This window comes from Aquila chrysaetos, chromosome 3 (genome assembly GCF_900496995.4).
Source record: "Aquila chrysaetos chrysaetos chromosome 3, bAquChr1.4, whole genome shotgun sequence".
Classification (NCBI taxonomy): domain Eukaryota; kingdom Metazoa; phylum Chordata; class Aves; order Accipitriformes; family Accipitridae; genus Aquila; species Aquila chrysaetos.
In genome coordinates, this window is record NC_044006.1 from 56,248,750 (window position 1) to 56,268,115 (window position 19,366).

General features: G+C 39.9%; 1 protein-coding gene across 1 annotated transcript in view; it reads right to left on the minus strand.

The window, feature by feature from the left end:
• The window catches only part of CUBN (cubilin), a 151,302-nt gene that overhangs the window by 119,356 nt on the left and 12,580 nt on the right, over positions 1-19,366 (minus strand). Inside the window, 11 exon segments of the mRNA XM_030010136.2 lie at positions 2,641-2,771; positions 3,778-3,994; positions 4,241-4,403; positions 4,903-5,081; positions 5,702-5,858; positions 9,825-10,015; positions 10,794-10,956; positions 11,764-11,945; positions 13,275-13,509; positions 14,801-14,919; positions 16,671-16,857. Coding sequence (XP_029865996.1) covers positions 2,641-2,771; positions 3,778-3,994; positions 4,241-4,403; positions 4,903-5,081; positions 5,702-5,858; positions 9,825-10,015; positions 10,794-10,956; positions 11,764-11,945; positions 13,275-13,509; positions 14,801-14,919; positions 16,671-16,857 — 1,924 coding nt within the window.

Sequence of the window (19,366 nt, forward strand, 5' to 3'; positions counted from 1 at the left end):
CCTTAGAGTAACTGGATATACATAAGATGAATATCAGACCTAAACATCTCACAGTGGGAAAACTAAACTTGATATGATTTCAGGGAAGCGGGGATTTGCTCCTCACAGCAAAGTCCACGTACACAGATATGTTTGCCTTCTCTCAGGCCATAGAAACTTCAAAACACTTTATTCTTAAAAAATGAATGTTAGCAGTCCAGTATTTATGACCACCTTATAGTACTGCTATGCTTGTACTGGGACCAAAAGAAACAAATCTCTGTAAAGAAAACAGATTGTAGTTTCAACTTCTGTATAAGTTTATTACTCTCAGTTTCAGTAGTTATCTGCTACTTTGCCACACTTACACAAACTATACTGGTTGAAATGAAAAAGCATTTATTCTAGAGATCATAGTTCTCATCTGAGTGAGAATAAATTGAGAGTTAGCCCAGTTTAGCTGAAGAGTAGTAAAGATATCTGCATTCATTATGGGAAAAACAAATCATACCTGTTGTTTAGAGTTTGGATGAAGATTTTATATAGTTCTAATTTCATATAAACATTTTTTACAGTTTCTAGTTATTAATAGCATTGAAGAGAAAACAGACTTGCATTTTTACGACATAGTTTGAAATCATTCCAGGGACAGTGTTGATGCAGTTTGAACCTCACATGATGCAGATAGCAGTGCTTTGGATGAAAGATAAGAAAATCCATTCATCATGGTGGTGGTAAAGGAGGGGAATATGGAAGAGAGGAGGTAGAGCAGTGAAGTTGGAAGGTACAGAGATAACTATCAAAGCCAGAGAAACAGATAGGGTTACTCAGAGGCAGAAATATAGATTAAAGTTGAGTAAAGAATATTTTGATCTTGATGAGCTGTGAGAAGAGATGCTATAAGAACAGTTAGGAAGGAATCAAATCCACCCATGAAATATTAATCTGAGGTAAAGTAAAAGAAAAAATGTCACATTAACAAATAACAATGATACTTAGAGAAGTTACAGTTTGCAGCTGCAAAACCAGGCTCATTAAAGACTTTATAAGGCTGATTGATAATTTCACAGTTTCTTACTGATAAGAACTCAGGTTGCAAACTACGGAATCTTTCTTGGAAAGTTTTTTAAAAGTAGAAATTGGGTTTTGGCCTATTATTTTCTAACAAACAGAAATTTCCTCCTTGGAATAGTTCTCATTAGATCTTAATTGTTTTTACTGGCTTTTGGTTTCCATGCCAGATAACTCAAGTATGAATGAAGGCAGCTGAGAAAATGGATTATTTGGATTTGTAAGTTATCTGGTAGTGAATAAAAACACAGTGGCAAAATCTGTACTGGTCTTGCCTACACACATGCTTGAGAGATTAAATAATAACCAAATTTTCCAAGCTGTCACCAAGAAAGCAGTTATTTTTCACATGGTAGAAATCGGAAATTTTGCTGGTTTTAAACAGGTTGGAGAAACTCAGAAAGCAGGAAGAATAAAATTATTAAAGAAACTAAGAGCAAACAATGAGCAGCCATTGGTGGTTTATGGCTGCATAGATGAGTATTATGAATTTCTGGTATTCATCTAATAAATCCCTTGTAGTCTGCAGACACACACACAAATGACCTAGAAACTGGTTATTGATAGATAAATAACCCAGCTACAAATCTATTCTCACTTTTACTTTTCTTCATTGTCCCACTCTGCCCCTTTTGTGGTTTAAAAACAGGTTTTGTAGGCAGAACTTGTCCCTCTACCCGCATAAATCCTCTTCTACTACAGGTCTGTCTTTAGCAGGGAGGGAAGCAGTAGCAGACCCATGTCTATTGGGTCTATGAAACTGGTAGTTACAGTCTTTCATCAAGAGGCTCCTTTTTCAAGTGCAGTTCAGTCACTGCTAAAATGCTCTCAGTGCTAGAGAGAGGGGCAAACACTGGATCAGGTATGGTGGGTTCAGCATAGTCTGAAAGCACAGATGTGCTTGATTAGAATTCGGAGTAATTTCTCAGTTTTTCTCTGCGTTAGAGAACTAAGGAAGGAACCGTCATTCTTCTCTTTAGTAGTCTTTACCCCAGTGATGTATGTCATGACCCCTTAAAAGGAGATACTTAAAGGACAGGTTTAAGGCATAACAGGAGCCTTGAACTCTTGTGGAGACAGAAATGGTGTACTCTTGTCGTAATGAAAAAGACCCAGCTTGTTCTTTCAGGTTATTTTGCTGCTTTATCAAATTTCATCCTATATGACCTTTCTCTGCCCATCATCAATACTGCACCTTAATAGGGACTAAATTAATTTTTATGGCACCTGAGAGTCTCCCATTCAAGTAAGCTGTCCACAATTGCTAAGCTTCCTAGATCACACAGACTCAGCTCAGAACGGACAAAGCAAATTCAGAAAATACTTTTCCTAAATAATTCACGCGGTTCTACCATGTCAGCTCTTACTGGCTTTTTAAAGAAAACAGCAGTGTTGCTTACAGAAATTGCTTTCTGCTTTCCTAGGGAGGAAGAAAGCTTGTGAATAAAGCAGGATAAATACGAAGGGGTAGAAGAGGCACCAGGCAGTCTTCTGTTAACACAGAAAATAATGTTTCTGTTTCTTGTAGTGGTTATTTACAGTGACAGCTGAAAATATACCATTTGCATAATGAACAGACTGACATATTACCTTTTGATGCATTCAGGGAGATGTAATTAGCTGAGAAACCCTCAGATGCAATGCTGTGATCGGTCACAAAGTACAACATCATCATGTTGCCACCACTAGTGATGGATGGTGGAATTGATCTTCCGCAGTATCTGCAGCAAAAAGATGCCCCAAATTGAATGGCAGTACTTTATGAAGCACCTGTATTACTGGAAGAGGATTCAGCTTTCCTGAGCAGTTTGAACAGCTATGCATAGGCAAATCTCTCCTTTGGATGATACAGATCCCAGCCATATACCCTGTATCATAGGACTAAATAGCACACTACATGTACAAATCTAACTTGTGTGGCAAAGTCAGAGAAGAAACTGTTCATCAAGTTGTCAAATTCTTATTGAAATTATTCTATGCTGTACCTACAACATATTCTGTTCTTTTGTAAGAGTCAGAGTGGCTGGCCAAAGACTAAGGTTGCAAAACGCTCTCCATTATGACATTAATTTGCTCCTTATTTTCCAAAATACTGCCGTGTCAGCCAACTACTTTACAGCCTGTAGATGCAGCTGGATACTGTTCCCAAGTAGTTCAGATGTTCTTGAATTCTAGGGCGGCAAGAAAACCCTGTGTATACCCCAACTGGAGAAGGGGAAAAAAAAAAAAGATTCTTCCCTAAGATAACATCACATATCAAGAGAAATTGAAAACAAATTCCTATAAAATGCAGATTTTGGTTTAGTTTTTGCTGAGATCCAAATGCACAAACTTTTAAGTAATCTTTCTTTCACTTATGCAAGTGTTTCAAAACACGTCTTTTCCTGGGCACAGATATACTAATGCTTTTGAACTTATTTCCCATACATCAAAATGTTAATGGAGCTGGACAATGCCAGCTATTGAAACCTGTCCTTAAAAAAGCTATCTTTTTGACACAAGTTAGGTTGTCCTGGTATAATATTTATTAAATGTGCTTCTCATTCCATGGTCAAAGAAAGCAAGCTGCCTTTACTATCCTAGGCAGAGAAATTGCTGCTATTGTTTCTGTAATGCAGAGAAATTAATCTACACACAGAATTTAGGGAAGAAAATTGGATGTTGAGGTCTACAGAACAGTGCTCACTCTACAGTAATTCAACTCTGTAGGCTAATGGACATATTCACCTTCCCAATTTTTGCACAGTGGTGTTGTCATATATTTCAAGATAATCCTTTCTGCAACTATAATCAAATGCCAAGTTAAATGAAGTGAATGTCAGGCGGATAAGGTAGCCGGGCTGAACGTTGATAATCCAGGTACAGTTAATACCATGTGGGTAGACCTCTGGATGACCAGGACTTGTAATGGTTCCTTTTGGTTCAGTGAGTGTCTCTCCGCATACTGTAGAGATTTAAAACATCAGGTTAAATGATATATTTATTAAAAAGTTAGGCACTTATAAAATTAGATATTTTTCTTTCTGAAATTTTATAGTCTTTTTTTCCTCAATGCATACTACACAGTAACTGATTCAGAATTGATCTTCCATTACACCCTCATAAAACTTGATGGCCAACTGTTTTCAGAGTACAGGAAAATTTGGAAAGTTTCAACACTCTATACAGAAAACAACAAAAAAATCCTTACCTGTATCTAACGGCCAGTACTCAGCTCTGAAGCCAAGGTTGGTAAGAGAGGAAGCTCTGAATTTGATATAGAGATTGTTCCGTGTAGATTGCACTATAGATGATACAGCTGTACCACAGTATTTCTCCAAAAGAGGAGAGTCTGTGTTGTTGCCATCTCTGACCTGAAGAACAGTGTATTCAAGATATCCCACACGAATTTCTATTATATTAAAGTTTTAAGCATAAATGAATTCATAAGAACCACATAAAAGACATCCTTAGCAAGTCAAACCCTACCCTTTCTTCAGCATGGTTTCTACTACAGGTACATAAAATGCAGCCTTATGACTGTCAGAGGAGCATTCTCCCATGCAAAGCATGTCAGATGGAGAAAAGATGAGACCTTATGCCCTCAACAGTAAGTTGCACATAAACCTCCAAAACCAGGTCTGTCTATCTAAAGACACCTGATATTCATCTCTGATTATCAAAATGGTCACATCATCTTTGGAGAACCAAGAAAAGGTTTAGGATCCCATTATGAGCCTGGAAAAGCTTTTATGACTGCTGTAAGAAGTGCTTGCCTGTCAAGCACTTCTGTTGTAGTGGAAATGAGTATGAAAATGAACGTACAGATAAGAATCCATCTACTATTCACAGTAGATGTGTATTATTCTTTACCTCAATGTAGTCCGAGTCACAAGCGGTTGTATTTCGAATGTCAAAGTCGATAAAGTTAAGAATCACCACTTTGCTAGCTGGCTGGGAGATGATCCACTCACAGGTCTTTGGGTGAGGGGACATCCTGGGGTAGTAAGGGGAATGGATAGTGCCTGCTCCAGACAAGGAGCCTCCACAGGCTGCCAAGAGACACCAGGAATCAGTACTTGCAATGAACAGTTTCACAGAATGTATAATGTGATGTCTATCAAATATCAGTATGAAATTAGAAGAAAACCACCCCTAAAAACCTATCTTCTTAACAGCATCTACTACAGATCATCTTAGTATTAAGAATGTATTTAAAAGAATATATTGCTATAAGTATAGCATAAATATGTATATACAGAAGACCAATTTAACTGTGCCCATGAAAACTAATGGATTTGACTCATTTGTTTCACAGACACAGATTTGTTGGTGATTAAGAACTAAAAGATAGGAAAAATGAAAGTAAAATTATTTAGGCAGAATTATAGCTGTATCATTTTTGGTATGTTAGCAGTAAGTGATTTATCATTAATAGTAGCTATGAGGGTTGCATTTCCAAGCATGCTAGGAGTGCCTACAACAGACCTACTACAGACATCATCTTAGCATTTCTAAAAGTAGCAATAAATAAATAAACTGACTCTATTTTTTTCTTTTCTTTCTTTTGAAGTCTGTCTTCAACCCATTATATGGATAATATAGCACGGAAATAACTGAAAGTGTCCAAATTTTAGATCAGTTCACACTGCAAGTTACCAGTTCATCTTACCAACTTGATAAATGGCTCTGAAGCTAGCCCTTTGCACAGAAGGATCAGACTTGAACTTGATCCAGAGACTGTTGCTGGTAGAAGTGATTGGTGACATGAGTGTACTATGACAGAATTTGTTAATAAGAGAAGACATCTCACTGTCACCATCTCGAACCTAGTCATCGAAAAGAAAAAAAGAAAAATGTCAGATCATAAAAGCCTTGGGATCTGATATCTGGATAAAATTATAATCTCACAAGAGCTGCTAAATAACAAAAGGAATAACTATTCTACTTATTTATAAGAGGGACAGAGCCATCACAGTAACTAGCACAAGCACATGATTTATGAGAGCTCAAAGGACTGGATGATCAGCACAGAAGACGCACGCATGCTACTGTCACAGGACATTAGGGTGAAACAGATCTTCTCAGCTTTAGTACAATTTAGGTCTATGCTTCCAAAAGTGACACCTTTAGTATGAAAGAGACAGGTAAGTTGCTCGCCAGTGACAGCTATGAAATTTTTGCCAACACGAAAATCTGCTGGGGATAAAAAGGGGTATTTGTGTTTTTCTTGCTCTGGTCATAAAGCTTCTAGCTTCTTTTTTCAATGGCACTTCTCCAGAACAAGCACATGTCCCACCACACCCGTACATCAGTGCAGTGGGACAGCTCACTAACAGGAGATGCAACTCTGAGTCCCTAAAGCAGTAAAGAGGTATACTGACATCTTTCCATTACTTTATCTGAAGGGTCCAATGCACAATAATGACAATGAAGCTGTATCAAGGAATCACTTTCAGCTTTTACCTTCTGCACTGCCACTCTACTGACCTCAATCAATTGCTAATCAAGGAGAAATTTATCTTTTTTGTTTTCCCAGAAGTTGATTATAAATCCTGATTATCAAGGGGACAAGAAGAGAAAGAGGTATTTGGATCTCTGAAATTCAGGCACTGAACCCGCAGTCCATGGGAAAGAATAGGTGCATCCCAGGGACCAGGCAGATCACTGGTATAGCTAAGGAGCAACGAACACCCTCAGAGGTGCCCAAGAAGGCAGCCAACAAGCTGAGGTCCAAAAAAGAGTTCTGCTGCTGTTTGCCCAGGCAAAAAATGAAATTCTTCTCCCAAAGATTCTGCTAAAAAGAAAACAGCTCTTTTCTGCTGTAGAAGTGGTGGTAGCTCATACAGCTGGAGCTGCTTTTAAATGCACCTATATGCTGTCAACCCCAAAAAATCATTCCAGTGAAATCATTGGCAAAGCCAGGGACACCCAGCTTTCAGGTCCCCCCTTCAACACCTCTTCTTTCCTGTATTCCAGCTGTATTCCTTCATGGACTGGGACAGAAGACAGGGGACCTTTGTCAATGCCTTGGTGAGCAGGCAATGGCTGGCCTGCTTGCCCAGCTTTGGCAAACTCCAGCTCATGAGATGCCTTTCTGACTAACAGATATTTTTAATTTCCCTGAGACTTGAGTTTAAGGTAACAGAATTATTCTAGATTTACAGCAGAGCAACTGAGATCAGAATTTGTGCTGGAATATTTAGAAAATCTTTGGACAGCAGTGAAAGTTTCCAGATGTATAGTTCACAGGAGTTCACATTTTTTCTTGAGCGGATTCTCCATACATTTTTGGTTTATAAAGCCCAGTGAGTAATGATAAAAATAACAGGTTCTCTAAACTGTGAGTAATGTCTCCTATTGCCAATTAGAAGGATGGCAAGGAGAAAGAGCTGCCTTGGCTAACACCTTACCTCTGCAGCATCATGTCACAGTCTTTCTTAAATAAGAAGTTTTATTGTCTCTAGTTTCTTATTGCAGATTCCTGGTCCCAGGCTGTTCCTTCCTCAGTAAGAGACTAAACATCCCTCCCTGAGCAAGTGTCTGTGAGCTGTGTCTGGCCCTTGTGGAAACTCTGCAGGTTTCCTGGTATCACCAGGGATGGGAATAATCTGCGCCTTTTCAGAGTGACAATTGTCAGAGAGTGACTTTTAAAGTAATTTAAGCATCCAAAAGCTATCTCCCTAGCTGAACTTCATTATACAACCCAGTGAGACAGTATTTTAGAAAAGCATATGTGGAAAATCAGGCCTTGATAAAAGAGCACAGTGCCTTAGCTGTACCGACTGACCCAGTCGGAAAATGTCGGTCCTGTTTCTCTGCTCTGGTCTGAGCCACTGAGTGAGAGGGCAGGAAGAAGAGGAGGACAGAAAACACAGGGAAACCGAATGGCTTGTGACTGATCAGCAAACAGCAAGGTAAATGCCTTGCTGAACTAACTCAAACTGATTGCGTTCAACAGAAATGGTTTTGTTTCTCTGGCTGCTGTGAATTTAGCTGCTGTTCTGCCAGCAATTAGGCAAGAGGAGTACCAGGCCAAACAAACAAAAGCTGTCTGTTTTCATTAAACACACTTCCCCTCTCATTTCAGAAATTAATTGCACTTCATTCCAACCAAAGTCTCTGAATTAGAGGAGGAGGGAAGGGAATGATGTCAGCACAATAACATCTTTTAAAAAGAGATTAACTGCATGGAGCTCACAGGGGCCTATTCCTCGCTTGGTCAAGAAGAGATTAAGCACAAAACCAAATCCCACTGCCGCTTAACTGTGTAGCCAGCAGCGCAGGACCCAGGTCTGCGCTGGGGCCGCAGGGCTTGCTCCTACCTGCTTCAGCTGCGGTGGCACCTTCGCTAATCGACTGGGTGACTGTGCCCCGTTTGTTTTACTTCTGTTTACCTCTGTGCGGTACAAGCACACTTTTATACTGCCAGCAGTACCCAGCAGTCATTCCATGTATTTGTGACTGTATGGAGAAATACAGGCCAGGTATGACAGCAGACGCCTTGAGACGTGGCGAGTTGGGGTGCAGCGCAGAGGGGCACAGGGACATGGTGACAGGAGGAGGGGCACAGGCCACCGGCATAAAGAGCTTGTCAGGCCCGAAGGGCACCACCAGGACTCACTGGCCCAGCCTGCCCTCCTCTGGGGCCCCCACACCCTGCCCACGGCCCAGGACCCCCTGTCAGCTCCCCAGGGACACCAGTCCCTGCCCCAGCGACACCGCAGCAGGGCTGGTCTCCAGCTCCCCACAGGCCTGCCCTGCCCGGCCATGGGCTCTGCTGAGCCAGGCCCACCCGCAGGCCCACGTCCCAGCCTGACCTTGGCCAATCCCCATCCCTAGGGAGCTGCCCAATTCCTGGGGCTGCCTTGCTCCCTGGCCAGGGCGGTGGGACGGGCCCTGACGGTGAGACCCTGCTCTGCCCCTCCGGGGAGCCCCCATGGCCTCCGGGAGCCCCCGGCCTCCACGGCACCGTGCCAAACCTCACCCGTGGTCAGCTAAAGGAATGCAGACCTGGAGCTGGACAAAACTGGGTTTAGGGATAACAAAGAAAATGAAGAAGTCATACCTAGCATACTTAAAAGGCACCATATAGTAGTACATTTGGATGTAACATGAAGCTGCAGACTGATGAAGAAAGAGCTAGGTGTAAAAGCACTTTAGCAAACATAAAAATAACCTCAAGTGGATCCTAGATAGCATCAACATTTTTATTGTAGTAGTAGTATTATTACTACATTTTCCATATAGAAGCATTCTAACTGTACTATTATTTTTCTATAATATTTAGATTTAGACTAATAACAATTCTTGAATTAGCCTTCTAAAATTTCAATTATACTAACAATAAACTCCTGGCTTTACATATACATATATGTACATATGTATGTCTATATAAACATATATATGGTGTGCTTCCTTTTTGCCCCAGAACAAGATTTTCAGTATAACACCATGACTCCAGAAAATGCTGCATAGTGGCTGGGGCATTATTTCCATTTTTCTTACATTTGGTGTGCATTTACCAAAAGTCCAAACTCCACCTTAATCACATACAGCTGATTAAGAATTAGTGTTAAGCTAGACAGATTTTCTTGTTCTCTTATCTTTGCTTCATTCTGAATGTACAGTTCTACTCTTTTAGCCCCTGTGACTTTGGGACTCTAATAAAATGGTATAATTAGTCCTTTGATTAACATCTATTTCTGCAGTGGCCCTTGAGACAGAAATTAAGTGGCATGGTTTTGTACACACATGTAATCAACCTTCCATATCAACTGCTTGAGAGAACTCACCTCGATATAATTTGATGAACAACCAGTGTGACTCTCCAGCTCCATGTGGGTGAAGTTGAGGTATATTTTTTCATCCTCTGGCTGTCTGATAATGTAGATACATTGTCGGTTGTTGATATATGGATTAGGCCAGAAAGGGGACATGATAACCCCTTCACTATCCATGTAATTTCCTCCACAAGTTGGATCTGCTATAGTAAGAAAAAAATATATTAGTTGAGATACAAGTATGGTAACTCTTTCAGTTTAGGCTGCCTCTGTACAATGGCTGCAAATCAAAGAGGCTTTCTGTATTATTAAATAGCAAGTGTTAATTCATAGAATCATAGAATCATTTAGGTTGGAAAAGACCTTCAAGATTATCGAGTCCAACCATTAACCAAGCCCACTAGACCATGTCCTGAAGTACCCTGTCCACTCGCTTTTTGAATATCTCCAGGGATGGTGACTCAACCACTTCCCTGGGCACCCCATTCCAATGTTTGACAGCCCTCTCAGTAAAGAAATTTTTCCTAATATCCAATCTAAACCTCCCCTGCCTCAACTTGAGGCCATTTCCTCTTGTCCTGTCTCCAGCCACCTGACAGAAGAGACCAGCACCCACCTCACTACAACCCCCCTTCAGGTAGTTGTAGAGAGTGATAAGGTCTCCCCTCAGCCTCCTTTTCTCCAGACTACACAACCCCAGTTCCCTCAGCCGCTCCTCATAAGACTTGTGCTCCAGGCCCCTCACCAACTTGGTTGCCCTTCTCCGGACACACTCCAGCACCTCAGTGTCTTTCCTGTAGTGAGGGGCCCAAAACTGAACACAGTACTCGAGGTGCGGCCTCACCAGTGCCGAGTACAGGGGAACAATCACCTCCCTGCTCCTGCTGGCCACACTATTTCTGATAATTACATCTATTTGTATGCTGTTGGCTATATCTTGGGAATGTAGCAAACCAGCCTTTAATGTTGAATTTTACTTACCAGGAGATGTTGTATAGAGGATGTGGAAGCCTTTACCAGTAACTAAGTCATCAGAGTGAAAGTGAATCCATGCATATGGACCAGTGGTTTGGAGTGGGGGTGGAGATCCAGTGCTACAGTATTTACCAAGGATGGGATCTTGTGGAAGAAGACCGTCTCGAATCTAGACAGAATGATAGATAAGTGTTTAGGATTATTAGATGTGTGCCATCTGTGAACACTACCAACACTCTTAAAGTTATCTTGGGGGCTCCAGGAGGTGTTGTAGATGGTGGGTGTAAGGAAAGCTCATAGGAAGTTTCCTCCAAACACACAGGAACCAAGAAACAGACCTACCAGGATAGCTGTGATAGTGCTCCTAGGAGAGTCATCAAGGGTTTTGTGAAAGGGAAAGAAAGCATCAGGAGATCTCCTGTTGAACTGTTTTCCTGAAATCATGTTCTGCATTGCACAATTTTGGAGAACATGCTATTCCAAACCATTTTCTCATTTCCATGACTGGGTATTTGTGAATTCTGTAACCATTACTTTGCACTTGAGAAAAAACCCTAAGCTCACACATCAAGTCATGGACTGTACTATAATATGAATCTATTAATCTTGGATCCCTTTCCCTAATAGTTTTCCTTAGGTTGATTGATTCTCTGTGGGTTGACATTTGACAAGGAGTTTGGAGGCTGAACTTTGTAAGAAAGTGAAAGCTTCCCAACAGGTATTTGGCCTGAATCCCATCCTCTTTAGTTGCAAGACTTCCACTCACTTCAGTGGAGTGGGATATCATCCTCTTTCTGTTATACTGCCTGTATCTGAGTGTGCATTGATGGCTGGAATAAGTAAGTACAAATGGACATTTCAACCCATGATTTAATTTTCAAACAGTCCCTTTCTGTATGTACAAAAAGTTTTGAAATATCTTGTTTTGCAATAACTTAGCCATAAAATGTTGTCATAGTTCACAATTAAACTTTACCTCTAAATGGTCGTAACTGCAATTTTCATGGTGTTCTAGGCTTAGTGTGCCAAAAGCAAATGTGATGAGGAGGCCAGGACTGGTTGAGATGGTCCAGAAACAGTCTCTGTTTACAGGATAGTTACCAGGGTATCCTGGAGAGCTTATTGAGCCGTAAGTACCCGTCAGTTCACCGCCACATTCTAACAGAAAAGAAACATGGAAGAACAAAGTCTTTAACACTACATGTCAGGTCAGAAGATGAATTCTCTTGTAGTGTCAAAACTAGGTACCACTTTCGGATCCAGAATAAATTAAAATACAAAGAGCAAGCCAAACAAACAAACACGTTACTTCTTTAAATTTTACAATTAATTCTGCAATTTAGTTATAAAAGCAGAACTCCAAATATTTCCTGATTAGCACAGTAAAAGAAAGATTCTTTCCCAGTTAGGATGGAAATATCTTTAGGAGAATGATCAAAAGCACTGTGTTTTGGATTGGATTTACAAAATCAATCTGAATTTCTGTACTTTGTAAATAGTCTCCATGCACAAGACTGTTTTAACTAAAAAAAAAAAAAGTTAATTACAGGGAAGGCTGTTTTATATAGCTGTAATAAAAAACCCCATCCCTCTCAGCATAACAGTTGGGTTGTAAGGTTAACTTGTGTGTTATACCTAAGGAGTAGCTAGTTTAGTCACATCTATACATCTCTCCCTTCTTGCTTTTTTTCTTTTTTTTCCCCAAAAAGATCTGTTTTCACTTTTCATTATCCATATTCGTCAATTAGTAATTATCTATCTAATAATGTTAATTGAAAGAAAAAAACCCACCAAATATCACATTAAAAGCATTTCAATAAATATTTATGGAAATAAAGAAACCATTTCCCCCTGAATTTTCTATACTTTTTATACTGTATTGTTCTTTCAAGACACAACCCAATGCATCATTTTGTTTCTAGACAATACACAGAACACTGAAGTGAGTTTGACCTTTCACAAGGTGATTTGGGGTTTATCTCTAGAAATGCACTACCAGGCCTCCTGGAAGAATTACACAAGTGGCGTTACCAAGAATTCAGGCAGAAATGTACAGCAAATCATACCAAAAAGCTCATGGATAATTTAAAATCAAATTCCCAACACTCTATCATGTTTGGAAAGCATGGTTCAACCTCTTTAGCCTCTTGTAAATTGTCAGTGGCAAAAAAGGGTAGCTTGCCTGTTTCAAAGTACTAGATACTTCTGTGAAAAAAGAGAAGTAATCAGAAGAATGGCATTTCCAGAAACACATGCTTTTTGGGGGTTTCCTCACAGGAGGTATAAAGCAGCCTTAAAAATCAGCAAAAGTTATTCATGCAGAGGCCCAGAGTTGGAGTTTAAATATTTTAAAATTACATGTGTGTCTACATTTCAGCTTCACTCCCTAGTAAAATACTGTCCTACTGCTCCTAACGTTTCCTAATCAAAGGAAATGTCATTCATTTTGCTCCAATGCTAAATTACATGATATTTCACCAAACTTACCAGGATCCCAAGATTCCCACTGAACAGTAAAACCTCCAGCCGTAATGGTGTGGTTCAAGTAGAACCAAAAGTACAGGGAGTTGTGGGAACTGAAAAGCTCTGCAGGACGTGAGGAGCCACAGTATTTTCCCAGCATATGCATTGACGCTGAAGGCCCGTCATGTATTTGAAGGAAGTCAGAGTTACAGTCAGTACTTGTCTCCAGTTGGAAGAATGGGAAAGTAATATGCAGGATCTGACAGGGAGTAGAAAAATAAGAAATGTCTTTTTTTCCATCTGCTGAGACAGTGTTTATGCAGTAACTCTGCATAGAGCAGATGTATTTGTTCATGGAACTGTGAGATTCTACAAGCTTTGAAGCCATTATGCCATTTCCTGAAAAGTTCCAGGAGAGAAGAAGGTATTACAGAATCTTAAGGGTCAAAAGAAAAGAGAGAAGATAGATGGGAAAGAATTTGGACAGGTAAGTTGTCTGGAAAGAGCATTATTTCTGTAAACTGAGACCATTTGCCTGTGTCTGTTATGTATGTGAAATATATATGTGTATATATTTCAAGCCATGTGAAAGGCTTGAAATACAGCATAAAATACTTTATTCCAGGTTTCTGATGGCAGTTTTCTCATCAAATAATTAACATTTCTCATCCTTGTTATGGTTGAAAGTACTCTCATGAGAGCTAAAAAAATGAAATTATCTTTTTTTGCACATATAAAATCAGTGTCTCATAAGCCCACTCTAGATACTTAGTGACATACACAGCTTTATGTATGTTCAGATTCCTCACTGATGTGCTTTCAGATAGCTCTGCTGAAGACAGTAGTGGTTCTCAGGCTTAAAGCTGAGGATATGTCACATACATACACAATCACTAGCAACCACTGGTTTATAACTACTTAATTCATTCCATGAAATGTCAAAAATAGATCAAATATTTAGATCCCAAGAAAGAAGTCCCATGCTAAAGTGTGAAGTAACATATTTTGTAGTTGTTATTTATAACACAAGTGGAATTGTTAGCTGCAGATCAGAATCAGAATACACATTTGAATGCAATGTTTAAAAATTAATCCTTAAAAAAATTCAAATGCTGTTATTACACAAAGCCATTGACAATATGAACTCCACATTCTACATTTCCGAGCTCAGAAATCAGAAACATGAAATTGCTCTGTGGTCCCTTAGCTCACAAACCACCTGTGGAGCCTATCAGAGCAGAGCCTTTCTCGTGCAGCTATTCAGAGATCACATGCTAAAATAGGCACCTTCTCTAGCTGGTGGTAGGTGAATAAATTCTAACCCTCAGCTGCATAGGAAAAACCTTGAAAATGTAACCCAGGCAAATTCTTAGGCTAAGCAGCCTGAAGGCTTGTGAGAATCTGAAACTTACTGTTTTTGAAAAACTATTTATTCTGAGGGGATTGGATCACAATATTGGAATAAGTGGCATGAAGGTGCCACATGTTTGCTCTGATGAGCTGAGGGGTCCTGCAGAGTGAGGGTTTCTTTAACCTGATCTCTATTTTACCTTGTTGGGAGTAGTTTGAATAACCCAAGCGCAGCTGACCCCACTGTTGTACCGCTGGCTGTTTGGGCTGTTAGGGTAACTGAACGTCCCCCTGAGGCCTGAGAGATATCCTCCACAAACTGCAGAAAGAGAGAGAAAATTAAACAGATTAACTTGTGCTATTACTATACAGACTTAGACAAAACCTAACTTTCTAGCACAGCTTTGGCTTTCAAAACATTTAAAACAAGGGTGAAAAATACTCCTATAAAAGACTCTACAGGCTTTCCTCTAAACTGGAATGACATCACAAAAAAATGAGAAAAATTACTCCCTGAGAGAAAAGTAGTTCCTGGAAAAAGAACAAAGATTTTCAGCTGGAATATGTGGATACCACCAAAAGATGTTGATTCTGTCTCAGGAACATGTCCATAAACTAGTTTGTTTGCAGAAGGCTACCTCCAGACTGAATCTTTAAATTTTTCACCTACAATGAAATAACATTTTGAAGCTAACATGAAGTAAAATTGTCATTCTCAGTAGTGGTGCATCATAGAAGTTATCCTTCAGATGTTTTATTGTCCCATTTATTCTTTTTGGTCAGATTTCTGGGCCTGATAATACCTCTCATGATACACCATGGCCTCTTCTCTCACTGAGCCATTCAATGAATGGGGACTGTGAACTGGGAATCCCAAATAGTAACAGAAAAATATGTGCTTTATGCACCCAAAATACAATGCACATATAGCTACAGTGTACAACAAGCAGCTGTAGTTTAGCATTGAACTGATGCTAAAGAAATATTCAATTCTTAGCAAACTGAAATGAAGTATTTTGTTTCAAGGAGTGGTAAAAAGAATATAATTTTGTTTGAAGTGTCCATCTAAAATATTTCACCATTTCTCATTCAGATTCAGAATTATCGTGCCATAAAATATATCATTTTTCCCTTGATTAGGAACTAAACCAAAAGTTGATACATTATAATTGCTCACTGGATAAAAACTGGTTTTCTACCCCTTCTGTTATGAATGGTTAAAAATCTTTTTTTTTTTCCACATGTGCTTAATAATAAAACATTACTGGTTAGATATTTAAGGAAAATAAGAAAGAGCTTGAAGTAGCTCTAAAGTAGAGCAGATTTCACAGGGGCTCAGTGAAAGTTTTACATTCTGTATTCTGTGAAAAGTTAATCTGCTTTCTTCACAGAAATCTGCAATAAATATGAGCCATCTGACAGATGGCTGCCACAGGCATGCTCACTGGAATGCTATCCTGACCTTGTTTAATTAAAATTAATGGCAAAAAAAATCCCAAACAAACAGAAAAAAATGATAGTAAGAAGAAATGTTAAAGGCAGGACCTTGCAGTCACTCCATAAAACTCAGAGTCCCCCATTTTCATGGATAACATTTCTTTCATTAATTTCTGTTTGAAAACTTTCTCTGGCTTTTCATCTTGACTAAAAACGTCAGGACCTCTCAGCTTCGCAACAAATGCAATAGTATGCACAAAAGAGAAACATTAATACATTCCCTTGTAAATCTGCTCTCCTTATATCAGATCCTCTTTCCCAACCAGCTTACCAGACCACTTTCTCAGGAACAGAAATCTGATTTTAGGATGTCTGGTGTCTAGTCAAGGCCAGTGGGCCTGCAGATCAACTTCATTGTTACTCTCCTACTGCTAAACAAAGCAGCTATAAACAAAACTCATGGAAAACTCTGACTTCAAGGGACTTTGGATTGGGACCTGTAATCCACCGAGAAGACGGCTCATTTTTTCCATCATAACTTGGTTCTTAATCACATATTAATCATATACAGCAAGCATCTACTTGCTGAAGCCTAGTGGCCCGTTTCTGCAGAGGAGGAGGTCCTGGCCGTACCTTGCTGGGCAGTCTGGCACTGTGGTCCTGTCCAGGTGCTGGTGCACTCGCAGGAGTAGCTGTTGACCCCATCGGTGCAGCTCCCCCCATTCTGGCACGGGTTGCTAATGCACTCATCAATGTTCTCCGTACAGTTAGGGCCTGTCCAGCCTGCATTACACAGGCAGAAATATCCAGAGATCATTGCCTACAGGTATAAGCAAATGCAATAAACTCAGTGAGCATGGATCATCTAAAGGAATCAATGTAGTTGGCAGAAAGACTGATATTTACACTTATTTTATATGGAGATACCAGAGCAAAGAAATAAAACCGTTGGAACTTAATGGCCTTAATGGTCACTGGTGAATACCAAAATAAACCTAAAGCCTAATCAGATTATCTAGCTCTTTGCTTTTTCTATTAAGTTATTTCTTTGCAGGGCTCTTTCAAATTACTTTCTAAAAAGTCAAAATCTGTATTCATTTAGCCATTCAGAAAACTGTTTGCTTGGCTTTGAAATGATCACCCTAGAAACAAGTTAATCATATTATCTAAAATTTATAAATAGAAAGTCAAGATAATAGTGGTTTATAAATCATTTCTGTCAAGCTTCTCTGGAAAGTCTGCACTGCAGTTATGTGGGCTGTTAACTTTCATTCTCACCCTGAGGGATGTTAAATGAGAGCAATTTTATTGCCTTCTCTGCATTATTCCTTATTCTGTATGTCCCTTTTCCATTTCTTTTGTCTCAGCCTTTACTACTTCTCCTTATAATCAAGTCTTCCCATATCTCTAACTGTTTTAATTTCATATGTCCTCCTTCCTTATATTTCTTGTTTTATAGACACGATTTTTACAGCTAAAGCAGAACATGGTATTCCAAGGTACATGCTAAAAATCCCCTCTTTGATGACATACAATCAATATGCTATATTCTCTATTTCCTTTTGCATTCTCTGTCCATGTCCTCTGTGTCCTGAACAGAGATTTTCAGTATGATGGAAGAGGATTTTGATGTGTATTTAGGGCTCCGAATGCTGCTTTAGAAGGCAAAAAGGTTTTTTCTGATATGCATTGCCTGATATTTAATTAACATTACATTTCATCTGTCATTATGCTGGCCAAATATAGCTTTACTGTTCCTCTATTTTATTAGATGCTTCTGTAGTCCTATTACTGAAGTATCTGACTGTGTTATTATCTTTATGTAGTAGTTTCAGCTGGGATAGAGTTAACTGTCTTCCTAGTAGCTGGTACAGTGCTATGTTTTGAGTTCAGTATGCAAAGAATGTTGATAACACGCTGATGTTTTCAGTTGTTGCTCAGTGTGTTTAGACTAAAGTCAAGGATTTTTCAGCTTCTCATGCCCAGCCAGCGAGAAAGCTGGAGGGGCACAAGAAGTTGGCACAGGACACAGCCAGGGCACCTGACCCAAACTGGCCAACAGGGTATTCCATACCATGGGACGCCACATCTAGTATAAGAACTGGGGAGTGGGGGCGGGGAATCGCCGCTCGGGGACTAGCGGGGTGCCGGTCGGCGGGTGGTGAGCAATTGCACTGCGCATCATTTGTACATTCCAATCCTTTCATTATTGCTGTTGTCATTTTATTAGTGTTATCATTATCATTATTAGTTTCTTCTTGTCTGTTCTATTAAACTGTTCTTATCTCAACCCGTGGGTTTTGCTTCTTTTTCCCGATTTTCTCCCCCATCCCACTGGGTGGGGGGGGGGGAGTGAGTGAGCGGCTGCGTGGTGCTTAGTTGCTGGCTGGGGTTAAACCACGACAAGTAGTTTGTAGCTATGATTGGCTATAGTTGTATGTTAGGAAATATTTAGGGGAAGATGTCATATCTTTGAATAGACTGACTAAAATAAATAGTTTCTAAATAGTCAGAAAAAGTAGATTAGATCTGGGCACAAAAGGCCCTTTAAATATCTGAGTGAAAAGACAATAGGTACCTACAGAAGAGAGAGAGCGAGAAATGCTGGTAAGGGGTGGAGTGGAGGTGAGGGGATCGTCTCCTTTCACACAGAAAATGGGAAAAGGGAAAGGTAACATATCATAGAATCACAGAAACATTTGGGTTGGAAAAGACCCTTAAGATCATAGAATCCAACCATTAAACTAACACTACCAAGTCCATACTGTATGTCCCATTTCCCTCCTGCCTCCTAGGATCATCAAAAGGAGGATATCTGCAGACCAATGTGGAAAAATGGGATCAGACCCTACTGGAACAACAAATTTACTGTTTGTGAACATTTCTCCAAAAACATCCTCCACAACAGAATTATTGAAATCCCCAGGTCTGCAGCGTAGACTTCCCTGAGCACAGCACACCCCAATGAGGAAGCCAAAAGACCTTCATAGGGTCCATGTGGACAAACTAAATGGTCGCTGTGCATGAGAATGAATTCACACAACCAATCAGTAAAGGTCCAAAACACTCGGCTACCAGCAGGAGTACAACCAATTCCCGTGAAGCACCTTTTCCATATCCATATAAACAGCCTGAGACTCCAGGGGAGCTCTCACAAGATCAGTCTAGGAACACATAACTAACTATACTGGATATTAGCAGTCTGAAGGTCAGCAGAGGTACTGGTGTACTGGTTTTGTTATCATGGGTGATTCCTCCGTGACCCAAGGTGGTAAATTACTTCCCTCTCCCACCAGGGACAGCCATTCATCAATTCTCCCCCCCCCCCC